The 26,438-nt window shown below is 50.0% G+C and overlaps 1 protein-coding gene across 10 annotated transcripts in view; it reads left to right on the plus strand.

Annotated features, from left to right (window-relative positions):
- The window catches only part of NFATC2 (nuclear factor of activated T cells 2), a 160,656-nt gene that overhangs the window by 29,007 nt on the left and 105,211 nt on the right, over positions 1-26,438 (plus strand). For 7 of the 10 annotated variants that reach the window (XM_044927526.2, XM_044927524.1, XM_044927522.2 and 4 more), the window contains exons 2-3: positions 7,811-8,819; positions 13,066-13,237. In XM_044927526.2, coding sequence (XP_044783461.2) covers positions 7,811-8,819; positions 13,066-13,237 — 1,181 coding nt within the window. The remainder of the gene's footprint in view (positions 1-7,810; positions 8,820-13,065; positions 13,238-26,438) is intronic. The other 3 variants (XM_044927528.2, XM_044927529.2, XM_044927527.2) reach the window with 1 other exon arrangement.

The raw sequence follows: 26,438 nt of genomic DNA on the forward strand, positions 1-26,438 counted from the left end.
GCTGGCCCGCGGGGCGTCCGGCCTGTGGGCCGGATCCTGGCTCCTCTCCTGGCGTCATTGAAGTCGAGCGCCCTGGCTCGCGCGGCCCCTCCCCCTCCTGAGGACAGACGCCTCCTGGAGCTTCCTGAGCTGGCTTTCTATTTTGGTCATTCTATTCTGCTTCCTGAAAATTCCACCAGCTTGTCCTCGGCGGAGAGAAGATGTTCTCTCGTTGTTCCTTTTTTCAAAAGTGATCTGTTGGCCGGTGGGTTGGCGCTGGCGGCGGTCTCAGACTTGGCTGTGTGTCCTTGAGGGTGAGCAACAGGAGGGCAGGAGCTGGCAGAGAGCTCCATGTGGCCTGAGTGAGGTTTTTAAATAATCGTTGACTCAATCCTGGGGCAAACGGAGGGATTATGAGTATTCCAGAAGAAAGGAATCTGTGTCTTCCGTTGTCTAGGGCAGCCTACCTCCTCATGGGGCTCCGGAGCAGTTCCTGTCCTGGGGACACCTCAGTTTTCTGTGTTGGGGTAAAGGCGTCACGATCCAGGAAATATTCCCTTTTGTGAGTTACTGGGCTGGAGGAGCTGGGCTGCCGGAGACCGAATCCGGTTTTGCCACTTAGCAGCTGTGTGATCTTGGGCAAATTAATCACCCTCTCTGAGCCTCACTTTCCCCATTTAGAAAATGAGGACCCTATCACCTGCTTCGAAGGGTTCTTGTAAGACAAATGCTGCTGCTACTGCTGCTGCTAAGTCGCTTCAGTCGTGTCTGACTCCATGCGATCCCATGGACTGCAGCCTACCAGGCTCCTCCATCCATGCGATTTTCCAGGCAGCAGTACTGGAGTGGGGTGCCATTGCCTTCTCCCAAGACAAATGCTAGTGAATGTTAAATACATACAGAGTGCTTCTGGGTATAAAGTGAAAGGCAGCGACGTGTCACAGAGAATCATCTTTGTTGTTGCAGTTACCTTTGTTGTTCAGTCGCTCAGTTACGTCCGACTCTTGGCAACCCCATGGACTGTAGCACACCAGGCCTCCCTGTCCTTCACCATCTCCTGGAGCTTGCTCTGACTCGTATCCATTGAACTTGGTGTGTCACTAACACTTTAGTAAGAGTTAGTTGATCAGCTCCCAGGTAGCCCAGAAGAAGGACAAAGCATGGAACGGAATGAGTGTCGGAGGCATTCTTTACCTACTCCACATATTTTCTGAAGGCTAGCAGAAAAAGAGAATTCAAAGTGCTGACTGATCCATTTTATTTTTATAAAGGTTTCTTCCCTTTTTCTTTTTTAAAAGAAGTCCCTGGTGGTGGGAGCGGGGCGGAGGGGGGGCCAGTGTGTGTCACACTTTAAGTTGTAAAATAAGGGAATGAAAACAGAAAGTGTTAGTCACTCAGTCCTGTCTGACTCTTTGTGACCCCAGGGACGGTAGCCCGTGCTCTGTCCATGGAATTCGCCAGGATACAGAAGTGGGTTGCAATTCCCTTCTCCAGAGGATCTTCCTGACCCAGGGATCAAACCAGGTCTCCTGCATTGCAGGCAGATTCTTTACCATCTGAGTCACCAGGGAAGCCAAATGAAAGCAGAGAAAGGGTAGAATTTTCAACTTAAATGATAATTCTTTCCATAATAATAATAACAACATACCAAAAGGCCTTATTTATTGAGTGTTTATTTTGTGTGTTTTGGGTTTCATGTGCATGAGATGAAGTGTCAGGTGGGTATTGTCACCAACCTCCGCCCCGTATTATGCATGAGGACTCAGAGGAACCCAGGTCACACAGCCGGGGTGCAAGGCTGTGGAACGGGGGCCTCTAACACCGTGTATTGACCGAGACCCGGCTCTCCATGCAGACGCCGTGCTGCAGTGGGGCTAGAGTGGCCGCCCCAGCCTTCTTGTCTTCTGGTTCCAGAGAGTGGCCAGAAGTCTCCCCAAACGTTCTTGGGGCCTGGATGTGGGGTGAGCCCCTGAGAGCCTGATGGGATAGGGAGGGCGGTGGTGATGTGGACTCTCAGATGTCTGTTGCAGAAGCGGTTTACCTGCCAGGGCTCACAGGGAGCCGACGTCTCATTTCTGAGTCAGTTCAGATGTGACTCATGGGCTGATGTTCCCAGCAGCGTTTGGGGCCTTGGCCGTGTGCAGGCCCTGGGGGGAGGCCCCGGAGCAGTCGGGCCTGGAGCAGGGGTTCCCAGCTGGAGGCGATTCTGCCTGGCAGGAGAAGTTTGGCAAGCCTGGGATGCTTCTGCTTGTTCAAACTGAGCAAGGACTGGGGATGCTACGGACGTCTGGTGGGCGGAGGCCAGCGTGCTGCTAAACATCCCAGAGCCTCCACAGCAAGGAATTTTCTAGCCCCAAATGTCAATATTCTAGCCTGGAGAAGTCCAGGGACTGTATAGTCCATGGGGTTGCAAAGAGTCGGACACGACTGAGCGACTTTCACTTCACTTAAATGTCAGTAGTCCTGAGGTTGAGAATCCCTGGTCTCAGGTCTGCTGGGTTCAAGTTGCAAGACCTCAGGCAAGTTAATTCACCTGTTTGAACCTCAGTTATCTGTAAAAGGGGAGTAAACAGCACCCATCTCATAAGTTGTGGGAATTAAGGAATGGACTACTTGTAATGTACTTATATCAGAGCCTGCCATATAAATTCTCAATAAATGTTAGCTGCTGCTGCTGCTGTTGTTATTACTGTTATTATTATCATTGACCTTACCCTGTCTTCACAAAGCTCACAGTCTAGTAGGGAGACAGAGAAGTGAATTTGTATTTGATAGACTTCCCTACATGACTCTGTTCTGGCAACACTGCAGAGTCTAGTGTCTGAGACAGCCTAGGGAACATCAGGGAGGGCTTTCAGGAGGAGGTGGCCCAAGTGAAATCTTAATGAACAAATAGTGGCTTCCTAGGAGAAGTGAGGACAGGAGGTATGGAAGGGTGTTCTGAGCTACGGGAATAGCACGTGCAAAGGCATGGAGGCACAGAGGACCTAGAGCAACAACCTCTGAATCCCCCATCTCTGCTCCATGCTCTGTCTCTTTCTGAACACTGATGTGTGGAGTGTGGGCCAGGTGCCTCCCACGGCACGTGGGGTGGTTTTATGCTCTCCATGGGCACATTACATAAGAGGGCCATCCTCTTGGCAAAGCTGCTTCCCTCTAATCTCCTTAGAAGGAGTGAGGTGTCAGTGTATCTTGAACGCCTTTCTTTCCTGACGTTTGCCATTTCCTCCTCCCACTTCCAGCTTTGAAAAAATGTAGACTCTCTGGGGTCGTGGAAATGTCCTACATCTTGATTGTGGTGATGGCTACCAGGGCATGGAACACTGGGCAAAACTCATTGAACTCTACACTCAAAATCTGTATGTAGACATGATGCCTTACTTACAAAAAATGAGCATCGAGGAGGGAACAAACAGTGGGCCTGAGGCTGGGAGCCTTGGGCTAGCAACGGTGTCTCCCTTGAATTTAGTAACTTTTATTTTGATTGTATTTTTACCCTCCCTCCTATTTATGGAGGGGACACTGATTTTCCATTTGTGGCAGCAGTGTGAAGTGTCCTTAAAAAAAAGTCATATGCGAATGAATTTAAATAGAAATATTAAGTAAATAATATTCACTGGTGGTACATGAATATAGCAAAGATCATGCAAGTGGTAAGAAAAGCAAGCTCTTTGGAAACCCTTCTGAGAGAATCGGGTGCTTCTGATATGAAACAAACTTGGCCCAGGGCTGCGTGGGCACCGCGCGGGCTGCAAGGGTGGCAGCTGTTTACAGAGACACAGTGAAGAGCCCTAGCTACTTAAAGAAATAGCTGAACGATGAGCCTTTTGTCTGTGAGAATTACTGTCAAATGCCCAGGAAACTGAGAATGAAATAATTATAAATTACCTCCATATTCCTTGCTTGTGCGTAAACTTTCAAATCCCGGGGAGAGAAAAGAAAAAGACACTCTACTGCTTGGATTAATTAAAACCAATGTAAATGCTTTAAATGCTTTTGCTCAGCAGACACTGGCCTTTCTGTTTTTCATTGCTGCCCAAGAGTGTGAGTGATGTGTGTTTTTAAGTTTTCTGTGACTTTCACATCAGCCCGAGGAGGGTGTTTCTGCTAAGAGGTAGCTCGGTTTTTCTGATAAGGCTGGAATTTTTGCTAAGAGGCTTTCTGTGTTTTCTTTTGCAGACTGTTGTCAAACATGGATTTGACCTGGATCTCCTCCTAGATTAAAAATCTATGCTTTCTCACCCCTCAGGAAGGGTGTGTGTGTGTGTGTGTGTGTGTGCAGGCCCAAATGCAAGTTGATAATGAACTGCAGCTGTACGAGAACCTTAGACCCTACAGACTCTAGCTAGAAAAAACGAAAAGATTTCAGAGCCAGAAGCAGCCAAGGAGACAGACTGGGTTTAATATTGTCCTGTTCCAAACGAGGAGGTCGAGACCTAGAGAGGGTGGGGGACTTTTCCAAGGTCACATGGCTAGTCAGTGGCAGAGAAGGACTGGAACTCAGTTCCCTGCTTTCCAAACCAGGTGTCACTACTCGAGATCATCTCATGTCACCCTGCTCCCCTTGGAACGAAATAAAATAAAAACATGTCTTTTGAAAATTGTATTTCTACTCTCAACATAATACAGAAATCAGAGTCTCCTTTCTGCCTCTGCTCCTCGTTATTAATACTTAGTTCTTCTCCTTGGAGGAGGTCCCTGTGACCTGAGACTTGCAGAGAAAACCCTACGCACCGATCAGCATTGTGTGTGTGTGTGTGTGTGTGTGTGTACACACTCCCCCTCTGTTTCTGTCTTATGCATACTGTGTGCATCTTTAACACTGCTGCTGCTAAGTCGCTTCAGTCGTGTCTGACTCTGTGCGACCCCACAGACGGCAGTCCTCCAGGCTCCCCCATCCCTGGGATTCTCCAGGCAAGAACACTGGAGTGGGTTGCCATTTCCTTCTCCAATGCATGAAAGTGAAAAGTGAAAGTGAAGTCGCTCAGTCGTGTCCGACCCCCAGCGACCCCATGGACTGCAGCCCACCAGGCTCCTCCGTCCATGGGATCTTCCAGGCAAGAGCACTGGAGTGGGGTGCCATAACATTATCTGGTGGTTATTATATATCAGTGCAAAAGGAACCTTTTCCACCCTTTTATAGCTGCATTATATCTCTCTGTATGAATGACAGAATTTAACGCATCCCCAGCCAATGGATAGGTTACTTCCAGTTCAGGGGGATTAAGAACAGGGCTGGACTAATTAAACTTATGAACACATCGCATTGCACACAGGAGTGTACCTGCAGGAGAGATTTCTGAAAGTGCCGTTGCGTGGTTTCAAGTGTACATGTTTGGGATTTTGAGACTACCCAATCACCCCCTCTTGAGGTTCTGTCTGTCTACCTTTTGGTTGGGATGTTAGCATCTTTGAGTAGCAGTTTAAATATTTCGTGCTTTATTCATTTATTCAGCAGACTGACAGTATTTTTGGAGGGCCTGCTTTGTGGGTGATTCTGTCCAGGCATTAGGGGTCCAGTGGGGGCTGGGAGCTGGGGAGAGGCTGAAAATATAAACAAGTAACTGGAGAATTACTGAATTAGAATGGTGAGGAGTGCAGTGGAGCAGAGCAGGGAAGTGTGCGTGGGGTCTGATCCTGTCAAGAAGGTCAGAAAGACTTTTGGGGGTGTATGACACTTTAGCAAAACTCCAGTGAAGGAGTGGCCTTAGTTACCGAGAGAAAGAGGGCTGGATGGAGTTGGGGAAGGAGCTGTTGAGCCAAGGGAACAGCAAGTGCAAAGGTCCTGAGGCAGAAAAGAGCTTGGCACTTTTTGAGAAGAACAGCCAGCTTGGCCAGAGTCCGGAGAGAAGAGGCTGGAGAGGCAGGCAGAAGCTCCACCTGGCCGGCCTAGTTGAGGTTATCCTTACCCCGGGAGCTGTGGAAAGTCATTTCTGGGCTCCTCCCTCTGAGGAGGGGCACCACCTGAACCCTGTAAGATGAGCTCAGCTAAACCAGATAGCACTTCCTCCAGGGTGGCTGGCCCAAAAGGGGCACAGAGGAGGAGGGGCATCCCCGTTACAGCCACCAATCCTGCTGTTACAGAGCAAAAGCCAGCCACAGGCTCTGCGTGAACAAAGTGGGCAGCTTTGTTCCAATAAAGCTTTATGGACACACACAACCAGCTTCGGTCCATGGACTGGAGTTTGCCTGCCCCTTAGCAGGATGTGATTCTCTAAACAGATAAGATCTGATGTGACATGAGCTGCTAACAGGGGTTAGTGGAGAAAAGGTGGCTGGGAAACGGGGTTGGGAATGATCTTTTTGATGGGCGGCTCACAGGAGCTGCGGACTGAGCAGGCGGGTGAAGGGCAGCAGCCAGGTGGAGGTTGGGGAGAGTTTCCGGGGAGAGGGAACTCCACAGCAGGAGCTTCTTGAAGACTGGGGGACAAAGTCAGCAGGGCTGGTGCTGGGTGAGCCTGGGGAGAGTGGGGAGAGGGAGGTGGGGAGACAGGCTGGGGCCAGCCCGTGCTGAGGGCTGGCCTGGGGACCTCCCGGGGACAGCCTTTAAGCTGGATTTCACTTTACAGTGGACATTTCAATAGACGGCTGCATGGAGAGGAGACCAGAGGGCGAGTGTAGAAATGGGGAGACCAGGGAGGGGGCAACTGGCTCAGTGGGAGAGGGTGGTGGGAGGGGGTGGCACGAGAATTAATTTGTTTCTCTTTTAATAGAGGAGTCAGACTTAGCTGATGGATTGGACTTAAGGGCATGAGAGAAGAGTAGAGGCTGCCCCCAGCAGCAAGGGGGGGGGCGGTGGGCGTGTGTGTGTGTGGGGGTGGGGGGGGGTCTCTGTTGACTCTGGGAGCTTGAAGGAGGGGCAGGATGGGGTGGTGGAACAAACAGTAGTTCCCTCGCTAATTTCACCCTCCAGCCCTGGGTTCTTTCCAGATGGCAGCTGAAACCTGAGTTAGGCAGCCACCATTAAAGAAAAAATCGGATCACTTTGTATCCACTGATTTTACTAGTTTGGGAGCTCTGTAGTTATGGCTGTCTTTTGGGGGCCTAGTAGCTAGCTCATCTGTGGAATTTCCAGTCCTGTGCCTTCTGTATTTGGGTGACTCCCTTCCCCTCCCTGGACCTCAGTTTCCTCATCTGTAAAATGGCATGAGGTGAGAAACGGCTCGGGAGTCTGGGCTGGAAATGAAGCCGCTTTTTACACGTGGGCACAAACATCTAGGATTTGAGCCTGGAGAGGGCTCCACGGCCTCCAGAGCTGGTGTGGCCACCCCCTTGCATTCCTGTCACTGTATCACAAGGGTAGGATGATCAGATGGCCTCGGTCGGTGTTTTTCGAACTGTGGGTCAGGACCCACCAATGGGACAGGAAATCTGTTTAATGAGTTATGACCAGCATTTAAACAAAGTAACCCCAGACAGGAGGATAGATAAGAGTGCATGGGGTAAGTATTGTTTGGGGAAGCTTTCGTTTCAGTTGCCAGTGAGTATGATGGTGTGAACCGAATTGTGAAATAAAAGGGCACCTCCTCTAAGGGACAGAAGTTTGGAAGCCTTCGGGCGGCCAGCCTTCCAGGTCTCTGGCTGAGGCTGCATGGCTCGGGCCAGCTGTGCTCCTGCGCTAAATCCTCCCCGCTTTGGTCTCTGTTCAGGGAATCTGGGATCAAGTCACCTCAATTTCCTTCTGTGAGAGGAGGTTCTAGCTTTGGGTTTGGCACAGTGGGGATTGAAAAAAAAGAAAACAGGAGGCAAAACCCAACCTGTGATTGTTGTGCATCGGGACTTGTGTTTTAGAGGCTTAAAAAGACCCCTCCTTCCCTCCTTCTCTTTCCAGAAGAACCGAGTGCACATAAGGTGGCCAGCCCACCCTCCGGACTCTACCCCGATGATGTCCTGGACTATGGCCTCAAGCCATACAGCCCCCTGGCCAGTCTCTCTGGCGAGCCCCCCGGCCGGCTGCGAGAGCCGGATAGGGTGGGGCCCCAGAACTTTCTGAGCCCGGCCAAGCCACCGGGGGCTTCGGGCCTGAGCCCTCGGATCGAGATCACTCCATCCCACGAACTGATACAGGCAGGGGGGCCCTTCCGCGTGAGAGACACTGGCCTTCTGGGCGAGCAGCCGCCCCCGCCGGGGGTGGCGGCCAGCCCAAGGTTCACGCTGCCCGTGCCCGGCTTCGAGGGGTACCGCGAGCCGCTTTGCTTGAGCCCCGCTAGCAGCGGCTCCTCTGCCAGCTTCATTTCCGACACCTTCTCCCCCTACACCTCGCCCTGCGTCTCGCCCAACAACGGCGGGCCCGACGACCTGTGTCCCCAGTTTCAAAACATCCCTGCTCATTATTCCCCCAGAACCTCGCCAATAATGTCACCTCGAACCGGCCTCGCTGAGGACAGCTGCCTGGGCCGCCACTCGCCCGTGCCCCGTCCGGCCTCCCGCTCCTCGTCGCCTGGTACCAAGCGGCGGCATTCGTGCGCCGGGGCCTCGGTTGCCCCGCTGCCCGCAGCCTCACCCCAGCGCTCGCGGAGCCCCTCGCCGCAGCCCCGGGACGACGGCGCCCCCGCCGGGTATCCCCCCTCGGCCGGCCCTGCCGCCCTCATGGATGCCTTGAACAGCCTCGCTGGCGACTCGCCCTGTGGGATCCCCCCCAAGATGTGGAAGACCAGCCCCGACCCGTCGCCGGTGTCCGCCGCCCCGCCCAAGGCCGGCCTGCCCCGCCACCTCTACCCGGCCGTGGAGTTCCTGGGCCCCTGCGAGCAGGAGGAGAGGCGGAACTCGGCCCCCGAGTCCATCTTGCTGGTGCCGCCCACCTGGCCCAAGCAGCTGGTGCCGGCCATTCCTATCTGCAGGTGAGTCCGGCTTTGGAAGGGATTTACTCCGTGGTCCGGTTTTAAGAGGAGGTTTTCTGGTGATGAGCATGGGACTGGGGGTGGGCTGGGCTGATTTTCAATCCTAGCTCTCTCTCTGTTCTTGGCTGCCAGATCTCGAAATTCTCTGGGGAAAAGAATCTCTGAGCGGCAGTTTTCCCGTCTCTAAAGTGGGTGTAAGGGTACCTGACTTCCTGGATGGCTCTTAGGAGGGTGCAGTCCTAGGGTGCCTGTGATTGCTCCTAAGGCACCTGGCATGTTCATTCATTCACTTATTTAACAAGTGTTTAAAATCCCATGGACAGAGGAGCCTGGTAGGCTACAGTCCATGGGGCCTGCAAAGAGTCGGACATGACTGAGCGACTTCACTTCACTATCAAACACCCTCTGCGTGCCAGGCACTAGCAACAGGTGTTGGGGAGAAAAGGGTGAACAAAATGGAAAGAGATTCTGCCTTCGTGGAGCTGACATTCTAGTAAGCACAAAGGTAGCCTCAACACATGGAATTTACTATTTTTCTATAAGAAGAATTGAAGTTAGTAGGCATCTACTGTGTGTTTCGATACCGCAGTCAGTGATATAGAGGCCCTCTGAAAATGTGGGAGCCAGAATCTTCAAGGAGCTTTAAATCTTGGCAAACTGCACTGCGCAGACTTGGGGTCTCCCAGTCTGGACCTGAGTCCTGGCTCTGCCCCTTGCAGGCTGTGTGATCCTGGGCATGAGTGTCGCTGCCATCCTGCTATGCCCAGGTCAGGCATCACCAGTCATGCAGGGTTCTCTGTCCTTGAGCACCTTTTCGATGCTATGCCCAAGGCAGACATTGCTAATCAATCAGAATCTTCATTCTCATTGAGCACCTCTCTGGGCCTGGCTTCATTACCTGTGAGGTGAGGATAACAACAGAACTGACCTCATTTATTCTTGTTGAAGATTAGGTGAGAGAATACATATCAAACTCAGCATAGAACCTACAGAGGTAGGAGCTCATGAAAGAGACAGCTGTTACTGTTATCAGGGGAATCTTATCACTGTAGAGGAAGCACTTCGTTGCTTCCTTGTTGATGAGCTGGCTGCTAGGAGACTGAGCTCCCAATAGCTGTTAGAGGATGATGCTGGCGATCGTAGTCACCAGCATGCCAGGATGCTTGCTGTGTGCCAGGCACGCTTCTAATACGCTCTCTCTCTGGATTATGTCAGGTAATTCTCCCCCAAACCTGGTTTGTTTATATATTTGTCTTCATTTCAATGATAAGGAAAATGAGGTGCATAGCAATTGGGAGCAGATGCTATTTTATCAGGTCAAGAATCGAAGCCTTATGCTGTTACCATTACTCTAGTGGTTTTTAAAGTGTTATTTGCTTTTGGCAAATGCAAGTCTTTTTTTTTTTTTTTTTTCAAATAAAATGTTGACTGTCAAAATCCCCCTACTCCCCTGCACCCCAGACCGAAGCGGACTGAACGGAGCTTCTGGTCTGCCGTGTCCTCCAGGGCAGGTTCTGAGAACACCATTGCCATGTCACTGGTCAGCCAGTCACTAGGTCAGCCAGTGTCCCGTGAGAAAAGGAGTTTCTGGGTTTCATAGGGTTCAATGACTGCCTCTGTGTAGGGGCTACTCCCAGCTGTGGGCAGAATGTGCGGTCATTTCAAAGGCCATCTGGCCACAGAGCTCTGAGGCTCAAGTTTCCTGGAGCCAATCAAGAACAACAGCTGGTGCAGGTTGAGAAACCGGGGCGCAGAGGGGTGAAGCAACACTCCTGTCAGTACCCAGCTAGATCATGACCAAGTTGGAAACCAGAATTTGAGATTCCTGACCCCTTGTTCTTCCTAATCAACTCCTGGATTGATCTCCAAAACATGATTTGTGTCATGATTGGGAGTGAGGAGGAACATTAATGTAAAACATGATTGTGAGGCATTTATCTGAGACTTTATTGTATATGAAACCCTTTCCTCTCTATTATGTGGCTTGATCTGAGAGGTTCTGATGGGTTAGAGTCCTTCTGCCCCTACCAAGTGCCCAATCTGTGCCAGCCCATGAGACATTTCCAAGAGTTTTCTATTAGATTGAGAGGATGGGTCATTCAAAGAAGTCTCATGATGATATTTATCTCAGGGAGTGTGGGTAACTCTACAGGGGCTGAAGTTCAAGTGCAGAATGTCAGATTCACTCCAGTGGTCTGAGTCTTAAGATTGTATTCCAGTTGTTCTAGAAGCAAACAAAGTTAGAATTTGGTACTTAGGGATATTGCATTGAATCTTCTACTCACTATATTTTTTGATTAATACAGGGGTGGAGTGATTTTTCAATAAGCCTTAATTTGCTAACTGTAAACAATTTTAAATTGAGAATGTGAGACTAAGAATATATAACACAGAGGGCACCTTGGTTGTAGGCAGAAGCTTGAAGGCATCTTGGACCTGTAGCCAAGGTAGAAATAAAGGCACTTTGGACACCTTGAGATTTCAGGGTTAGAGGAACTTCACAGGGCAATGTCATTATAAAGAGTGGCTAGAGATGTGCTTGCATAGTGAGGATGTAAAGATGAGTTGAGTGGTATGTTCAGGTTAAGCTGCAGCCCTGATGGAGTGTGTGAGGTTTTCCCCTCTCCCCTTGGAATTGCTCTAAGAGAGAAGAAACAGAATTGGCCTCATTGCAAATGCTTAATTAAGTCCAGTAGCTTCTGGCAGTTCTGGACTTAGCAGGAAAGACCATCCTGATTAGATTAATGTTTCCTCCTGCATGTGAAAAATCAGGACACAATGACCCAAATTCATGCATTTGCAGCTTCAAAGCTACTTTGAACACGTGAGGGTTCCGTGAAATAAAACTGCTTGTTCAGTCTTTCATTTATCCTTCCATTTGTTCATCCGCCCACCCACTGAATATTCGTGGAAGACCAGGCATTGCTCTAGACTCACTCCATGAATTAAATATTTCCTTGGACCTATTTTAAATAAATTAGTAAGATAAGACATAAGGAAGAGGGGTGGAAGAAGCAAGAGGCTTAATTTGGATCTTTGTGTCTTCCTCTGTGATCTTGGGAAAAGGTTTTTAGATTCTCTGGGACTCTGAGTGCATGCTCTAGATATAGACTGTCAAACCTTCAGTTATCTCTTCAATGACATAATTCCAAGCTCACATCAAGTACCTGTTGTGTGTGCTGGATGGGGTTGAGATTTTATAGTAAAATTAAACTTAATGGCTTGACCTCAAAGATCTTACAACTTTCAATATCATTAATAATATAGTCAGATTGTCTGACACTACCAATACCATTAATACAGATTGTCAACAGGAAGTAACATTTATTTGAAATATACATTACATGAAAAATAATTATAGCTGGTATTTATTGAGCATTTATTTGGCTTAAGCTCTTTCTGTGATCTCAGTGTCTCCACTTCATAGTTGAGGAAGCTAAGGCCTAGGGAGATGGAGGTATTTGCTCAAAGTCACACAGGTATTTGGAGATGGAGCTGGGACTTGAGCTTGGGTGTGTAACTCCAGTCATGCTCTTGACCTTTATTCCTCATTTAACTGTAGGGAATCTCAGTGGTTTGGCTCATCCATGCCAAAGCCGGACACCTCCCTGTGGTTAGATGTTCTATACTTGACCCGAGAAGTAATGATTATGACTGGGAAAGGCCTCTTCCTAAATTTATTTTTAATTGAGATAATCAGACATAGAAATAAGAGCTGGGAAAACACTTCAGATGCCATCTAGTCCATTTGTGGTTATAGGAGACTGAGAATAAGAGTTGAAGTTGCTTACTTAAAGTCACATGGCAGGTTAGTGACCCCATGGGACCCCTGATTTCTGTGACAGAGTTCCTTGTCCCACACTTACTCCTTTGGGGGGGGGAAAAAAACCATCCTGTAAGGACTATCCTTTAGAGGTGGGAGGTGATATTTTTCAAAATTCCCAGAGGAAAAGAAGATGCAGCAGTTAGAAACGTGCTAGAACTAACATGTGAAATGAGCTTCAGAAATTGCGATGTCAGTCATTCCGTCTTTATCAAGATGGAAGAGAAAACAGAGGAGGAGAAAGATCTCCACCTCGTGAAGAGCCCCGCCAATCATGTCTCAGGAACGTGTGCCTCCCAGCAGCCTGCATCTTACCGGGTGCGGGTGGATGGTTTTCAGGGAAGGGGCCGTTTACGTTTATTGTACGGGGCACCGGGGGTGGCTCACTGCGCACGTGACCGCTCTGTCTGCTCTGCCTTCCAGCATCCCAGTGACCGCCTCCCTCCCTCCGCTCGAGTGGCCACTCTCCCACCAGTCAGGCGCCTACGAGCTGCGGATCGAGGTGCAGCCCAAGCCACACCACCGAGCGCACTACGAGACGGAGGGCAGCCGCGGGGCTGTCAAGGCCCCGACGGGCGGCCACCCTGTCGTTCAGGTATGGACTCGTGTTCCCTTCCTCCCGTGTCCTCGTGGGCCACTGGGCGGCTCACTGCTGCGGAGCTTCTGTTTGGTGCTTATTAGACTGCGGTGCGTGTCTCAGCTTCCTATTCCTCGAAGAGATGGGAAGTCTCGGATTGAGTGTCGGCCGCTAATAAAGCCACTCAGAGGCCAGGAAAAAAGTCTTCCTGAGCTGGATAAGGATCGAAGTGATATTCATGCTCTGTCTTCTTCCTTCTCTTTCTGATTGAGAAACTACTGTAGTTTGGTGGAGGTGTTTGGACTGAAGGTTTCTGAAGCTATCATTTTGTGTTTAAATTTTAGGTGAGAGTCCATTAAGGAAAATCAGCATACTGAAAAGTGGGAAAAAGTTAAAACTATACACAGTCCAACTATGTAGAATATATATATATATATATATATATATATATATAGCCTTTTGATGCTTCCTGTTGCTTGTTTTCTATTCACAGACATGGCAGTGTCTATCACTGTACATTAATATACTTGATGTTACAGTAGCTTGTACTTTGATTTTTTTTTTCTCTTTACATTATACCCAGAGCATTTCCTACTGTTTTTTCCTTAATCATTATCTTTTATGTCTGTGGCTTTTGATTTAACCTCAGATATTTTTTTCAAAATAAGTAGAGAATTTTTTTTTTTTTCCCTCCAAAATGATCAGAGTTCAAGTATTCTTAATTGTATAGTCTGGTTAACCAGGAACTGATGACTGGTGCTTACCTGCCAACTCAATTAACCAGCCCTTTAATACATTTATATTAATTTAACTTTTTTTTTTAATTTGCCTTAAAGTGAAGGCAAAGAATTTAAAAGTATAAAGTGAGGGCAAAGTATAAAGTGAAGGCAAAATACTTATCAAAATATTCTATGATAAGAATCTGATGGTGCATCAGAACCTTTGAGAGTAGTTGTTAAAAATGCAGATTCTTGAGCATCTGCTGAAGCTGTGTGATATGAGTACTGCTGCTGCTGCTGCTAAGTCGCTTCAGTCGTGTCCGACTCTGTGCGACCCCATAGACGGCAGCCACCAGGCTCCCCCATCCCTGGGATTCTCCAGGCAAGAACACTGGAGTGGGTTGCCATTTCCTTCTCCAATGCAGGAAAGTGAAAAGTGAAAGTGAAGTCGCTCAGTCGTGTCCGACTCTTAGCGACCCCATGGACTGCAGCCTACCAGGCTCCTCCATCCATGGGATTTTCCAGGCAAGAGTACTGGGTATGAGTACAATTCAGATGAAATCCAAACGTACAGACCTTAAGCCCTAAAATGTCCACAGGTTGCTTTGAGTGTGTGCACCTGGTTAAGGACTTTAGTGATACTAGTTGGAACTTCTAAACCCTGCTAATTGTTTTTTCTAAATCTGACATCACAAGTTTGGGTGGATTTGTTTCTATTCATTGCTTTTCGTTTACTGCACGGCACGTTTTCCTCTTTCTTTGCACGTCTAGTAATTGCTGGCTGTGTGGTGATACTGGGACGGGGATGTGCGCTGGGTGTTGTAGAGACTCTTGATTTTATTGTCTTCCTCTTAAGGTAGTTCAGTTTCTGGCTAGTCACTTTGAACTTTCATAGGTTTGATTTTACTCTTTGTTACGGGGGACCTGTGCAAAGCCCGAGGTGTTCCCCGTACCCTTCAACTTCATAGGGTTAGCCAGTAAAGTCCTTCTTTTGTGGATCTAATTGAGGCTTGGTTTTAAAGTTTTACTTAAAATTTTTGTTTATTTATCTATTTTTGGCTACACTGGGCCTTCGTTGCTGCGTGCGGGCTTTTTTCTCCAGTTGCAGAGAGCGGAGGCTACTCTCGAGTTGCAGTGCTCGGGTGTCTCGTTGCTGTGGCTTCTCTTGTGGTGATGTGTGGGTTCCCTGGCATGTGGGTTGCATTAGGTGAGGCGTGAGGGCCCAGTAGTTGGGGCTCCAGGGTTCTCGAGTGTGGGCTCAGCAGCTATGGGATGGGCTAATTGCCCCAAGGCATACGGGGTCTGCCCAGACCAGGGGTCGAGCCTGTGTCTTCTTCGTTGAAAGGCAGATTCTCCACCTCTGGACAGCCAGGGTGTTGCAGACTTGGTTTAAGACTGTGTAAGGGTGGGTCCACAGTAGGCTTTACTCCAAGGCATGACCTCATTCTTAAGGCCTGGTCTTTTCGGATGCTTTTTGGGGAGGTCACTCTTCTCGGATGGGCTAGAATTCTGATATTCCAGCTCTGCTGAACCTCCAGCTTCTCTGTTTCCCTTTTTACCATGTAGCTGCCTCTTTCTGATAAACCCTGCACATTTCCCCTGTGATTACTCAGCCCAGCCCTTGGTCACGGACTTGGGGAACCCCCCTAGCCCCTTCCCCCTCTCTGATGCTTTACTCACAGATTCTAGCTGCTTCCACAGCCTGGGTCTCTGAACCCTGCCCCCACCCCTTGCTCAGCAGGACCTCTGTGTTCTGTTTGACCTCCACGCTCTGCACGTGGGAGGGAGAGTGTCCCCAGGCAGAGGGCTGCAGGGGACATGGGTTCACCTCGCGTGTCTCCTTTCCCTCATGGACCACAGTCGTATGCTGCCTGCTGTCTAATGCCTGAAAGCAGTTGGCTTATTTTTTCCTGGGTTGAAAAGGCACAGCCATCTTTATCCTTTCATGACCTTCGATCTCAAATATATTCAGCATTGTTTTAACTTTTTCTTTTATATTGGAATGTGGCCGGTTAACACTGTTATGGTACTTTCAGGCGGACAGCGAAGGGGCTCAGCCTCACGTATCCATGTGCCCGTTTTCTTCTAACCAACCCGCCCACCCCGAAAGCAGTGGACTTATCAACTGTTGTTGTATTTTATTGTTTATGATGGTAGGGCTGGTCTCATATTATTTGCTCCATCATGCTTGAAAATTGATTTTTAGAAAAGAAAATCTTCATATCGTTATCAGGTGAGGCTTATGTACTCTAGGATGAGAACCTCCTGGCCTGGAGGTGGTGGCAGGGTATGTTGGAGTCAAAGCCTTTGGTTGTAACCGAGAGAGAAACTCATTGAAAGGCAGTGAGCAAAGGGGGTGTGTATGAGGAGCCTACTGGAGTTACATATAATCAGGTCAGGAGATTTCAGCTCAAGAAGAACCTGGGCTGGTGGTCACGAGTCCAAGATTTATTTCTCTGCTCAGTCAATCCAGTCAACAGGTAGACACGTCCTGCAGGAATCTGCTGAGCACCTGCCCTTTGCCATCTGCTTAATGCTGAGGTTCAGTAAAGACTGAGAGAGAAGCTATGGTCTTCTTCTCTATGGAGCTCACGATCTGAGGGTATAAAGTTGCTGACTTAAATAATCATGCAAACAATAACATTGCAAATTGTGGTGAGTGGCAGGAAGGAAGCATGCACGAGGCTCTGGGCGCATAAGATGGAGGTCAGTGTACACAGGGGAAGGTTTCCCTGGTAAGATTTCCTTGACGATGAGACCAGGGCTGAGGATGCGTGGTGGGAACAGTAGGTGCAAATGCCCGGGGGCAGAAGGAAGCAAACTACGGCAGAGGAACTTGAGTAAGCCAACGTAACTGGACCATGAAGGGCCGGGGGAGGGCGTGGGTGGCCTGGCCAACCAGTGGGGAGGATTTGGCTTTCATCCTGGCGCAGGCAAAGCAGGGAAGAAACAAGAAGAGTTGGGGGGCTCTGCCCATGGTGTCTGTCCTCGAGGGGCTACATGGCATCTTTGGTCTCTGATTATTCAGCAACCATTTGTGGAGTGCTGCTCTGTCCCAGGCATGGTTCTAGACTCTGGGATATGGTATGAACAAAACAGCCAGAAACCCTCACCCCCATGAACTCACAGTTTAGCAAGATGATGCAAATAATAGTTAACACTTAGCGAGCACTTATCTCATGTCAGACCCTTTGCAAGTGAGATCTGTGTTAAGCTAAATTTATTTAATCCTCAGAAAAGCCCAAGGAAGTAGTTACAGTTAGGTCAAGGAGATGTCAAGGGCCTTACTCAAGGTCATAGCTCTCGAATGGTGGACTTAGAATTTGGACTCTGGTGTCTGGCTTTGCCTGCTAGACAGCTTTTCTCATCTTCCACATCTCTCTGCAGACCAACTTTCCCTGCCTCCTCATTCTCAGCAGACAGAGAAGACCTGGTGGAAAGATGCCCGCACCTCCTGCCTGTCAGATTTTCTATGCTGTCTTAATTTTAGTCCCTCACCAGCTCGTTGGAGTCCAAATCCTGACCTTTAGGGAGATCCTAATTGGCTCTGATTAGGAAGGGTGCCACCCACTGTCCAGTTAGCTTGGCCAGAGAGGTCAGACCATGTGCAGTGCAAGGCTCTGCTCACCCATTCATCAAGGGCTGGGGCCATGGAAAGTTCCAGAAAAGGAAGTAGACTGCAGATGCAGTTCTGAAGATGTCCTCTGCGCTGTGCCTGGCATTCACGCTTCTCCTTCCAGCAGCTCCCCAGGATCCATCTTTTTTCTTCTTTTTTTTTTGGCTGCACATGCAACACGCAGGAGCATAAGTTCCCCAACCAGGGATCAAACTTGTGCCCCCGCCCCGCCTCCCACAGTGGAGCCCCTGCGCCGCCAGGGAAGGCCCTCTGCCCCTCCTCTGGTTCATTACTTTGAAAACCCAATGTATGACTTAAAAAATTTATAGCCATATCCTCAAAAGACACAAAGTGAAGCCTTTTTTTTTTTTTAAATCATTTGAATAAGTTGGGTTTTCTTCAAAATGAAATGTGCTAACCCCTGATTTGTTTTAGCATAGGAAGTCATTAAAAAAAAAAAAAACCCTCTTTGAAAAATGACAAAAAGAGGGGGCTTTAAGAAGACAAGGACTCTCAACCTTTAAGGAGGTGTGGAAACCTCTGTCAAAGCCTGGAGGATTGCCCTTCCAGTCCCAGAAGAGCCCTGCTTCACACCCTGCCGGTTTCTCCCCTGATCTCTGCCTCTCTCCATCTGTGTCTATTTCTGTGCTGTGCCCTGGCTCTCTTCTCCCTCTCAGTGACTGGCTCCCACCCTTCTCTTTATTTGCCACACTGTAAACCTTCACTTTTTCTGTATGCCTAGTGGTTTTATGCGCCTCTTTATATGAAAATAAAATGAGTACATGACCATTTCTTTCTCTTTCTTTAAATATATAATTGCAAATCTTAAGCATATGCCATGTTCAGCTGTTTGTTTTTTTTCTTTTGTCTTTTCTTTCTCTTGAATGTCAGTTGGTCTGGGAAGAAAGTCTGCTCCAAACTTTAAATGCTTTTCAGATCTCATGACTCATTCGCTCGGTGAATATTTTGTCAAGGACCTTCTGTGTGCCAGGCAGTGCGCCAGGCGCTGGTAAAGTACTGATGGGTGTGAGATGGATGAGGTCTGTGCCCTGGTGGAACTCGAGGGGGTGGGCAGGATGTGCCAAGCAGACCAGGATGGTTTGGTGTGACTGTCGCTGAGATGTGGGTGGGTCAGGCAGGCCAGATGAGGCCGTCTGGGATTATACCTGGACTCCAAGGTAGACTGACAGCTGATTGGGAGTTCATCTGCTGGATGTGCAAGTTGGGGGTGACTGCTGAGACGGAACGAGCTGTGCCAAGCAACCACTACTTGGATGATCTGCGTTAGACGGAGGATCTCTCTATGGAGGTGACTTATCACCTGGGGCCTGGAGCAGGTGATTGAGCCAGCAAAGAGAGGAGTATTGCCCATCCTCTCTTTCTCTTTTGGTGTGGTGGGTGGGAGGAGTGTTCCGTGTACAGGACACAGCACATGCAAAGGTCCTGAGGCAGGGAAGAACTTCTGAGGACCCGAAGGAAGGCCAGTATCACTTGACTAGCCTGGAGGGTGATGGCAGGACTCATAAGCCAAGATGAGGAACTAGGGTTTTATTTCAGGGCAAGGGGAAGGGAGGTGGCGAGTTTTGAGCAGGGAAGGAAGGTGATTCTGATTGAATACTTTGGGATCGCTTGGGCTTCCCTCTAAGGAGTGGGTTCCTCTAAGGGAGGAAGCAGGGAGGCAAATTTGACAGGCTATGGCAGTGCCAGGTGGAAGGCCAAGGTGGTGAGGATGGGGAGGTGGCATTGGGAGGGGAGAGAATGGGTTCCATGGTGTGAGGTTCAGGACTCAGTGCTGGCTTAGCCGTGGGTGGAGGGGAAGTATCATCTGCCACTCCGGAAGACTTGGGGTGAAAGTCATTTTCTTAGGGGAAGATTACAAGTTCATTGTGGGGTGAGGGAATTAGGAAGGGCTTGCAAGGCATCCAGGCAATGATGGCAAGTCTGTGGTTGGGTGTATGAACCTGGAAGTTTCACCTGCTGCTGCTGCTAAGTCGCTTCAGTTGTGTCTGACTCTGTGCGACCCCAGAGACGGCAGCCCATCGTCCCTGGGATTCTCCAGGCAAGAACGCTGGAGTGGGTTGCCATTTCCTTCTCCAATGCATGAAAGTGAAAAGTGAAAGTGAAGTCGCTCAGTCGTGTCCAACTCTTAGCGACCCCATGGACTGCAGCCCACCAGGCTCCTCGGTCCATGGGATTTTCCAGGCAGGCGTACTGGAGTGGGTTGCCATTGCCTTCTCCAGGAAGTTTCACCTAGAAAGCTCTAAATCCCATGGAACTAGAGCCGGTTTATGGTTCTTTCTGAGGAAAGAATAGGTTATGGTTCTTTCTGAGGAGTCTGGGTATCTTAGCTCTTTGACCTGACTTTGACCTGTAGGGATCAGAGAAAGGGAACCACTCAATTCACCTTGAAAGAGCCACATGCCTTTTGGTGGAACCTGGCCATCATTTCCTCATTCTATTTCAGGGCAGGAAGCAGTGGTCCTTGGATGGACAAAACTGGCATTCAAAGGCAGCTTTGTAAGGTTGGGCTTTAAGTGTTTCCCTGGCTCTTTAGCTGATGGGAGCTCATAATAGCCCAGTTGAGAGCTGCCTGTATAATGCCATTGTCACTTACCCTTTTCCTGCCTGCTTCCAGACCCTTTCACCTTAATCCTGCATTAGAAATTCCCCTAGAGGACACTCGGTTAGTTTCTTCATCCATCCTTGTGTGGGGGCTTTCGATAAATGTTATTTTCACCACTCTCTGGGACGTGTTTTCAACTGAAAGAAGGATTGGAAAGCCATCCTTTTTGTTAGAAAGTAATCAAAATCCAAGGCTGTTTAAGCACACTACACACCTCCAAAGACAATACTCCTGATTCTTTCCGACAGATGTTCAGACATCTGGAAACAACATGGGCAGCTCCTTTAGGAGAAATTCCTGGCAGATGCAGAAACCTGATCCCAGCTTCGTCCTGGGTAGCAGGACCGAGCTTCGCAGGGAGAAAACCGGGAGGCCGGCCGCACCTGTCCCAGTTGCCGCCTTCCCGGCCCAGAGGAGGCCAGTCAAGTCCCCAAGCTTTCCTCTTGTAAACAGATGACAGGACAGTGATTTTCATCCTCTTGGATTTGGGCTTTCGTCCTTGCTGCGACTCACTTTAAATTACATCTGAGACAGGGGAGAAAGAAGCCAGATGGGGTTTCCTCCTTACCAGGCGAAACTGGAGTCGTGACAAGGAGCCTCACTTCTCTGGCAATCGGCTGGGCGTGTTGGCTTCTGTCGACTCATAAAACTCTGTGCTCCGTGAGGCTGGCTGGGGAAACGGAAGCGGGACTTGCTGAGGCTAATTGGTCTCGATCAGGGCTGCTGCGTTTGCTTGACAGAGGTTCCATCAAACCTTCTGGGGAAGGAAGAGAGCGGGAAACGACGCTCCAGCTTCAGGGGAGGGGCATGTGCGCTGATCACCGGGGGCTCATCTTGCTTCTTCCTTGGCTCGGAGTTCATCACTACGCACCTTCCAGGTGCCCGGCCCTGTTCCAGGCGCTGGGAATACGGCCGTGACCGAAACAGAGACAAATTCCTGCCCCCATGGCGTTGACTTTTCTGGCTGCAGTGAGACAAACAATACATCTAATAAATAGGAAAATTCAGTAGTGTGTTGGAAGGTGATAAGTGCTGTGGGAAAACCTGCCGGGGTGGGGGAGGGGAAGTGGGCATGGTCGGATAGGCCTTCCTGAGAAGCTAGCATCTGAGCCCGGAGACCGGAAGGTGCAGGTTTCTGGGGATGAGTGCTCCGGGGGGGCCAGGGCCACGCTGGGTGCGGCCTGGGGGCAGAGAGGAGGCGTGGGGAGGGCAGGCTGAGTCAGGACCCGCGAGGAGAGGGCGGGGCCCAGAGGATGCGCAGACTCGGGCCTTGGGCTCTGCAGACTCATGCGTCGGAAGGTGGGGGCCGGGAACACCGGGTCTCGGCGGGATCCCTCTGGCTGCATCTGAGGACTGACTTCGGGGGGCTGGGAGAGGAGCAGCGAGACGCGGGAGGCTCGACCAGACGCCTGGTCCGGGCGACACAGGCGGTGGCCAGACTGGCACTGCGGGGTGGGAGGCCTGAGAGGTGGTCGGGTTCTTGCTGTGTTCAGGCTAATCAGAATTTTTTTTTTTTTTGAGACACGGGTCACAGGCAGGAGGCACGGTGTGGCCGCAGTCTTGGGGAAGGCTGGAGTCCCGAGGGTTGAGCAGGCCTGCCCCCTCCACTGTGATGCTCCTGTTTTCAGAGGGGGGCGACAGTCTGGGGCTGGCTTGACCCGGCCTTTTCCTTTAAAGGTGAGGGTGGGGTGGGCTGGGGTGGGGATGCCGAGGCCAGCTTTAGGAGGGGCCGTCCTCACTGCCCTGCCTTTGTCTACATACCACTCTTTTGATAGTAACACTGGCCACTAATTTAAAAAAAAATTTTTTTTAATAGAAGAGTACAGACTGTGGGCCAGATGTAGCCCCCCTGGGTGACCTTGGCTGGGGCTGGAGTGCTCACGTAGGCCTTGTGAAAGCAGGGAGACAGGTGCTGGCCTTCAAGGTGAGCCGTGGGGGGGCGGGGGCGGGGAACAGAGGGTCCTGGGGGCGGGGCCTGCATGGGGGGCGGGGCCTGCACGGGTTGCGGGGGCGGGGCCGCGCGGCGCGGGGTTGGATGGTGCAGTGTGCTCGCCTGACTGCACGCCGGAAACAGCGAGGGAAGCATGAGGTGCTCACCGGACAATGGAAATGACCATGGGTGAGCACCAGACCTCACCCACCCCTCGCCCCGAGGGTAAGCAGAGAACGGAGGCTCTAGGATCTTGAAGGAAGAGCTGTTCCAGAAAGAGAACAGTGCTCGTAGTGCGTCTGGCAACCAGTGGGAACATAGAGAGGAAGCTTCACTTGTTCATAAACAAATCCGTGGGTCCCTGTTAAGGGCCAGGCGCGGGGATTGAACAATAGCGGCTACATGTGCTCAGCATCTTCTGGGGACTCTCCTTCGAGTGAGCTGCTTAAATCTTTGTAGCCACGCCGTGGAGTGTGGGTGGTAGGAAGACTCGTTTTACAGACAAGGGCACTGGGACACAGAGAGGGTAGACTTGGCTGATGTCACCCAGCCGGTGAGTGGTGTTTCTGACGTGGACACAGGAGGTGTACAGGCAGAACCCGCACTGAACCACTGGCCTGTGCTGCCTTTTGAAAGAAGAACCATCCTCTGAATCCTGGGAGACAGCATGGAGGTTAGGGCTGCCTGATCTGAGCCTCCCAGAACTGTGGGCTGGTTCTGCCCATAATCGTGTCTGTTTATTGAGCGCTTACTATGTGACAGGCGTGTTGCATGGAGGGGCTCAGGCAGGCATGCTGTCCCTGCTCTGTGAGCAAAGCTCGGGGGCGCTGAGTGCCTTCCCCAGGGAGCAGACGGTCACTAGTGACTCTGACCAAGCTTCCCCTGTGTGCCACCTGCAGGAGGCACTATTAACCCCATTTACAGATGAGGAAACTGAGGCTCAAGGTCACACCCCTTAGCAGAGAGGGCGATACCAATGCCTACTTCCTAGGGTTTTTGCAAAGATAAATGACTTAAGATGGAAAAGCGCATAGGACGGGGCCTGGCGTGCACCAAGCGCTCCCCGTGTGCACAGCATCCCTGATCCCTGTTGTTATTTGTCTTCCTCTGGACCATCCTGTTAGGGTACAGAAGGGAGCCTTTTTTCCCGCGTGGAAGTCTGGTTTCGTGCTGTCACCCTGGCGCTGAGACGGGCACGAACGCAATACTGATGATATGATGACACGTGTGCCCATCATTTGCTGGCAGGTGCCTCGGGTGAGGTCAGAGGACTCGCTCAGGGTTGCGTAGCTGAGACGTGGCGGGGCTGAATTTATACTCAAGTTTATCTGTGGCTGTGCTGGGTCTTAGTTGCGGTGAGCAGGGGCTCCTGTCTAGTTGCGGGGCGTGGGCTTCTCACTAAGGCGGCTTCTCTCGTTGCCGAGCACAGGTTCTAGGGCACGCAGGCTCAGTGGTTGTGGCACAGGCTTAGTTGCCCTGCGGCATGTGGCATCTGACTAGACCGGGGATCGAACCTGTGTCCTCTACACTGGCAGGTGGATTCTTAACCGCTGGACCACCACGGAAGCCCTGGAGCTGAATTTAAAAGCATACCTGTAGGGCTCCTTGGCCAGACTGTTTCCCCTGTTGTGTATGGTCCTCAGGCTCACTGCTTTTGGCTGATTCTGAACATTCTGACTCAGGTTTGGAAAAGTTTGTGTGTGTGTGTGTGTGTGTGTACATATATGTAATATTTTAATATAAATGTATAAACACATACTGTATGTATATGTGTGTGTTTATGTGCATCAGGTATGTGTAATGTGTGATCATATATATGTAATTTTTGTTCTGTTTTTCTTATCTTAGTATGTATTCAGCATTTGAAAAGTATATAAAACAGGAAGCAGACAGCCCCCTTGTCACCTGGACAGAACGAATCTCCTTGCTTTGGTGTTTTCCCCACGCTTGCACATGTAAGCTCATGGCACCCAGCTCCTGCCCTGCCCCCTTCCTTTACTGAGTCTGTGTTTATTTTCATGATTTCCGGGGAAAATAGCTAAGGTTGGGAGCTGCTTTGTGTGCCTTCCGTGTGTGAGTGGATGCAATGCTGCCATGATTTCCAGGAACACCTGAGGGCACGGAGAGGTTAAGGAAGTGGGTCAGCCTTGACCTGAGCCTAGAGGCTCCAGCTCCAAAGCCTGCCCCCTTAGGAATCGCCGATGATCCTGAGGTAATTTTCCAGCTTGCTCCTAGGGGCTTCTGTTGTTGCCTAGGTATTTGGGGGAAAAAGAATCAGGAAATAACTCCCGTCTATTTGAACATCAAGACAGACTTCCCCTTGCTAGGGCGCTTAGTCTCGTGCTGCCCGTCGCCCTTGCCCGCACCTGGGTTCCTGCCCACCCTGAGTTGTTCTCATCACACTAGTTGGCATGTCTGTGAACAAGGATCAGCTGACCGCCGGGGCCTCAGGGTCCCTCACGGCGCGTTGGACAGCATGTTACTTCTCTTTTAGGGTCTAGAGGGGATGAGTATGTGAGACAGTGCTGAGTACAGCCAGCTCTGGTTTCCTGTACCCCTTACTTTTGGGGAAGGAAGCGCATTCACATGATGCAGAATTCGAAAGATACAAGAGATGCACAGGCCGAGACTTACCTCCCTCCTCAGACCCTCGGGGCGGGGGCGCCGTCTGCCTGAAGCTCCAGCGTCACCAGCTTCTCGAGGCCTTCAGGGGCGGTTTGTGTCTGTCCTTGTGGTTGGGTGCATTCTGGTCATCGCCTTCATTACTGGTGGTGTAATTTATAAAGGCTCAGCAGAATGCCCTGCATATTTAAAATTGCCAATAAACGATCAAGGCCATTATTACTGTGGAGCTTAAAAAGGCATCACATTTTGATTTTCCACGTAGTAAGTAGAGCTGAGTGGATCTTCTTGGCATCATTTACTTAACCAAATGGAACTCTCTCATTCAAAATTAGGTTGCTGTTAAGGGAATTCCATCTCCCTAATTTGACATTTATTGTAAAACTGTAACTACTGCCCTAATGAATAGTTTTGGAAGCTGCCTCAAGTAAAGGTTTGTTAAGCCTTGGCTTTACCTGTCCCTAGGAGAATCCCAGGGACGGGGGAGCCTGGTGGGCTGCCGTCTATGGGGTCGCACAGAGTCGGACACGACTGGAGCGACTTAGCAGCAGCAGGTATAGTGATGTAAAAGAATCCATCAGCCTACACTGGCTGTAGCCCACATCTATGCCTGTATCCTTTCTCTCTCCATCCAAAAATGTTACATTGACAATAAAAGCCATGATGGTATCATTGGGGGCAGGATGGTGTGATTAAAAAGTAGCGAGAAAAGCCTGGAGTAGGATTGAGTGGTTTTCCTGCTTCTCTCTTATTTATCCAACAAACATTGATGGTGCTTTCACCACCTGCCAGGCTCCGTGCTGGAGTCTCCCCCTCAGTTCAGTCCATGGACCAATAGCACAGACATATTCAAAAGCAGAGACATCACTTTGCCAACAAAGGTCCGTCTAGTCAAGGCTATGGTTTTTCCTGTGGTCATGTATGGATGTGAGAGTTGGACTGTGAAGAAGGCTGAGTGCCGAAGAATTGATGCTTTTGAACTGTGGTGTTGGAGAAGACTCTTGAGAGTCCCTTGGCCTGCAAGGAGATCCAACCAGTCCATTCTGAAGGAGATCAGCCCTGGGATTTCTTTGGAAGGAATGATGCTAAAGCTGAAACTCCAGTACATTGGCCACCTCATGCAGAGAGTTGACTCATTGGAAAAGACTCTGATGCTGGGAGGGATTGGGGGCAGGAGGAGAAGCGGACGACAGAGGATGAGATGGCTGGATGGCATCAGCGACTCAATGGGCATGAGTCTGGGTGAACTCCGGGAGTTGGTGATGGACAGGGAGGCCTGGTGTGCTGTGATTCATGGGGTCGCAAAGAGTCGGACACGACCGAGCGACTGAACTGAACTGAACCTGGGGGCTTGTTCAAAATGCAGAGTCCCAGGTTTCTCCACAGTCTGCCAAGCTGGAACCTGCCTTGTATAAGATCCCCTGGTGATTCATATCCTTTCAGGAAAAGTTTGCTGACTAGAGATGGGGATAGATTAGTGAACAAAACAGACAAAATCCTGTGTTCTCACAGAGTCGGTGTTCTGATGAAGCGAGACACACAGCAAACAATAAATCTAGTGGAAAAAAAGCAAGAAGGAGAAAAATGAGGCAGGATGGGGGATGGAAGACCGTTGTGAGTTGGTGAGGATGCTGTCTAGGGAAGAACTTTCTGAAGAGGTGAGATTTAACCAGATTTTCGCGTCAGGGAGAGAATATGTTGTGTCACTG

The sequence above is a fragment of the Bubalus bubalis genome, chromosome 14, assembly GCF_019923935.1.
Source record: "Bubalus bubalis isolate 160015118507 breed Murrah chromosome 14, NDDB_SH_1, whole genome shotgun sequence".
Taxonomy (NCBI): Eukaryota; Metazoa; Chordata; class Mammalia; order Artiodactyla; family Bovidae; genus Bubalus; species Bubalus bubalis.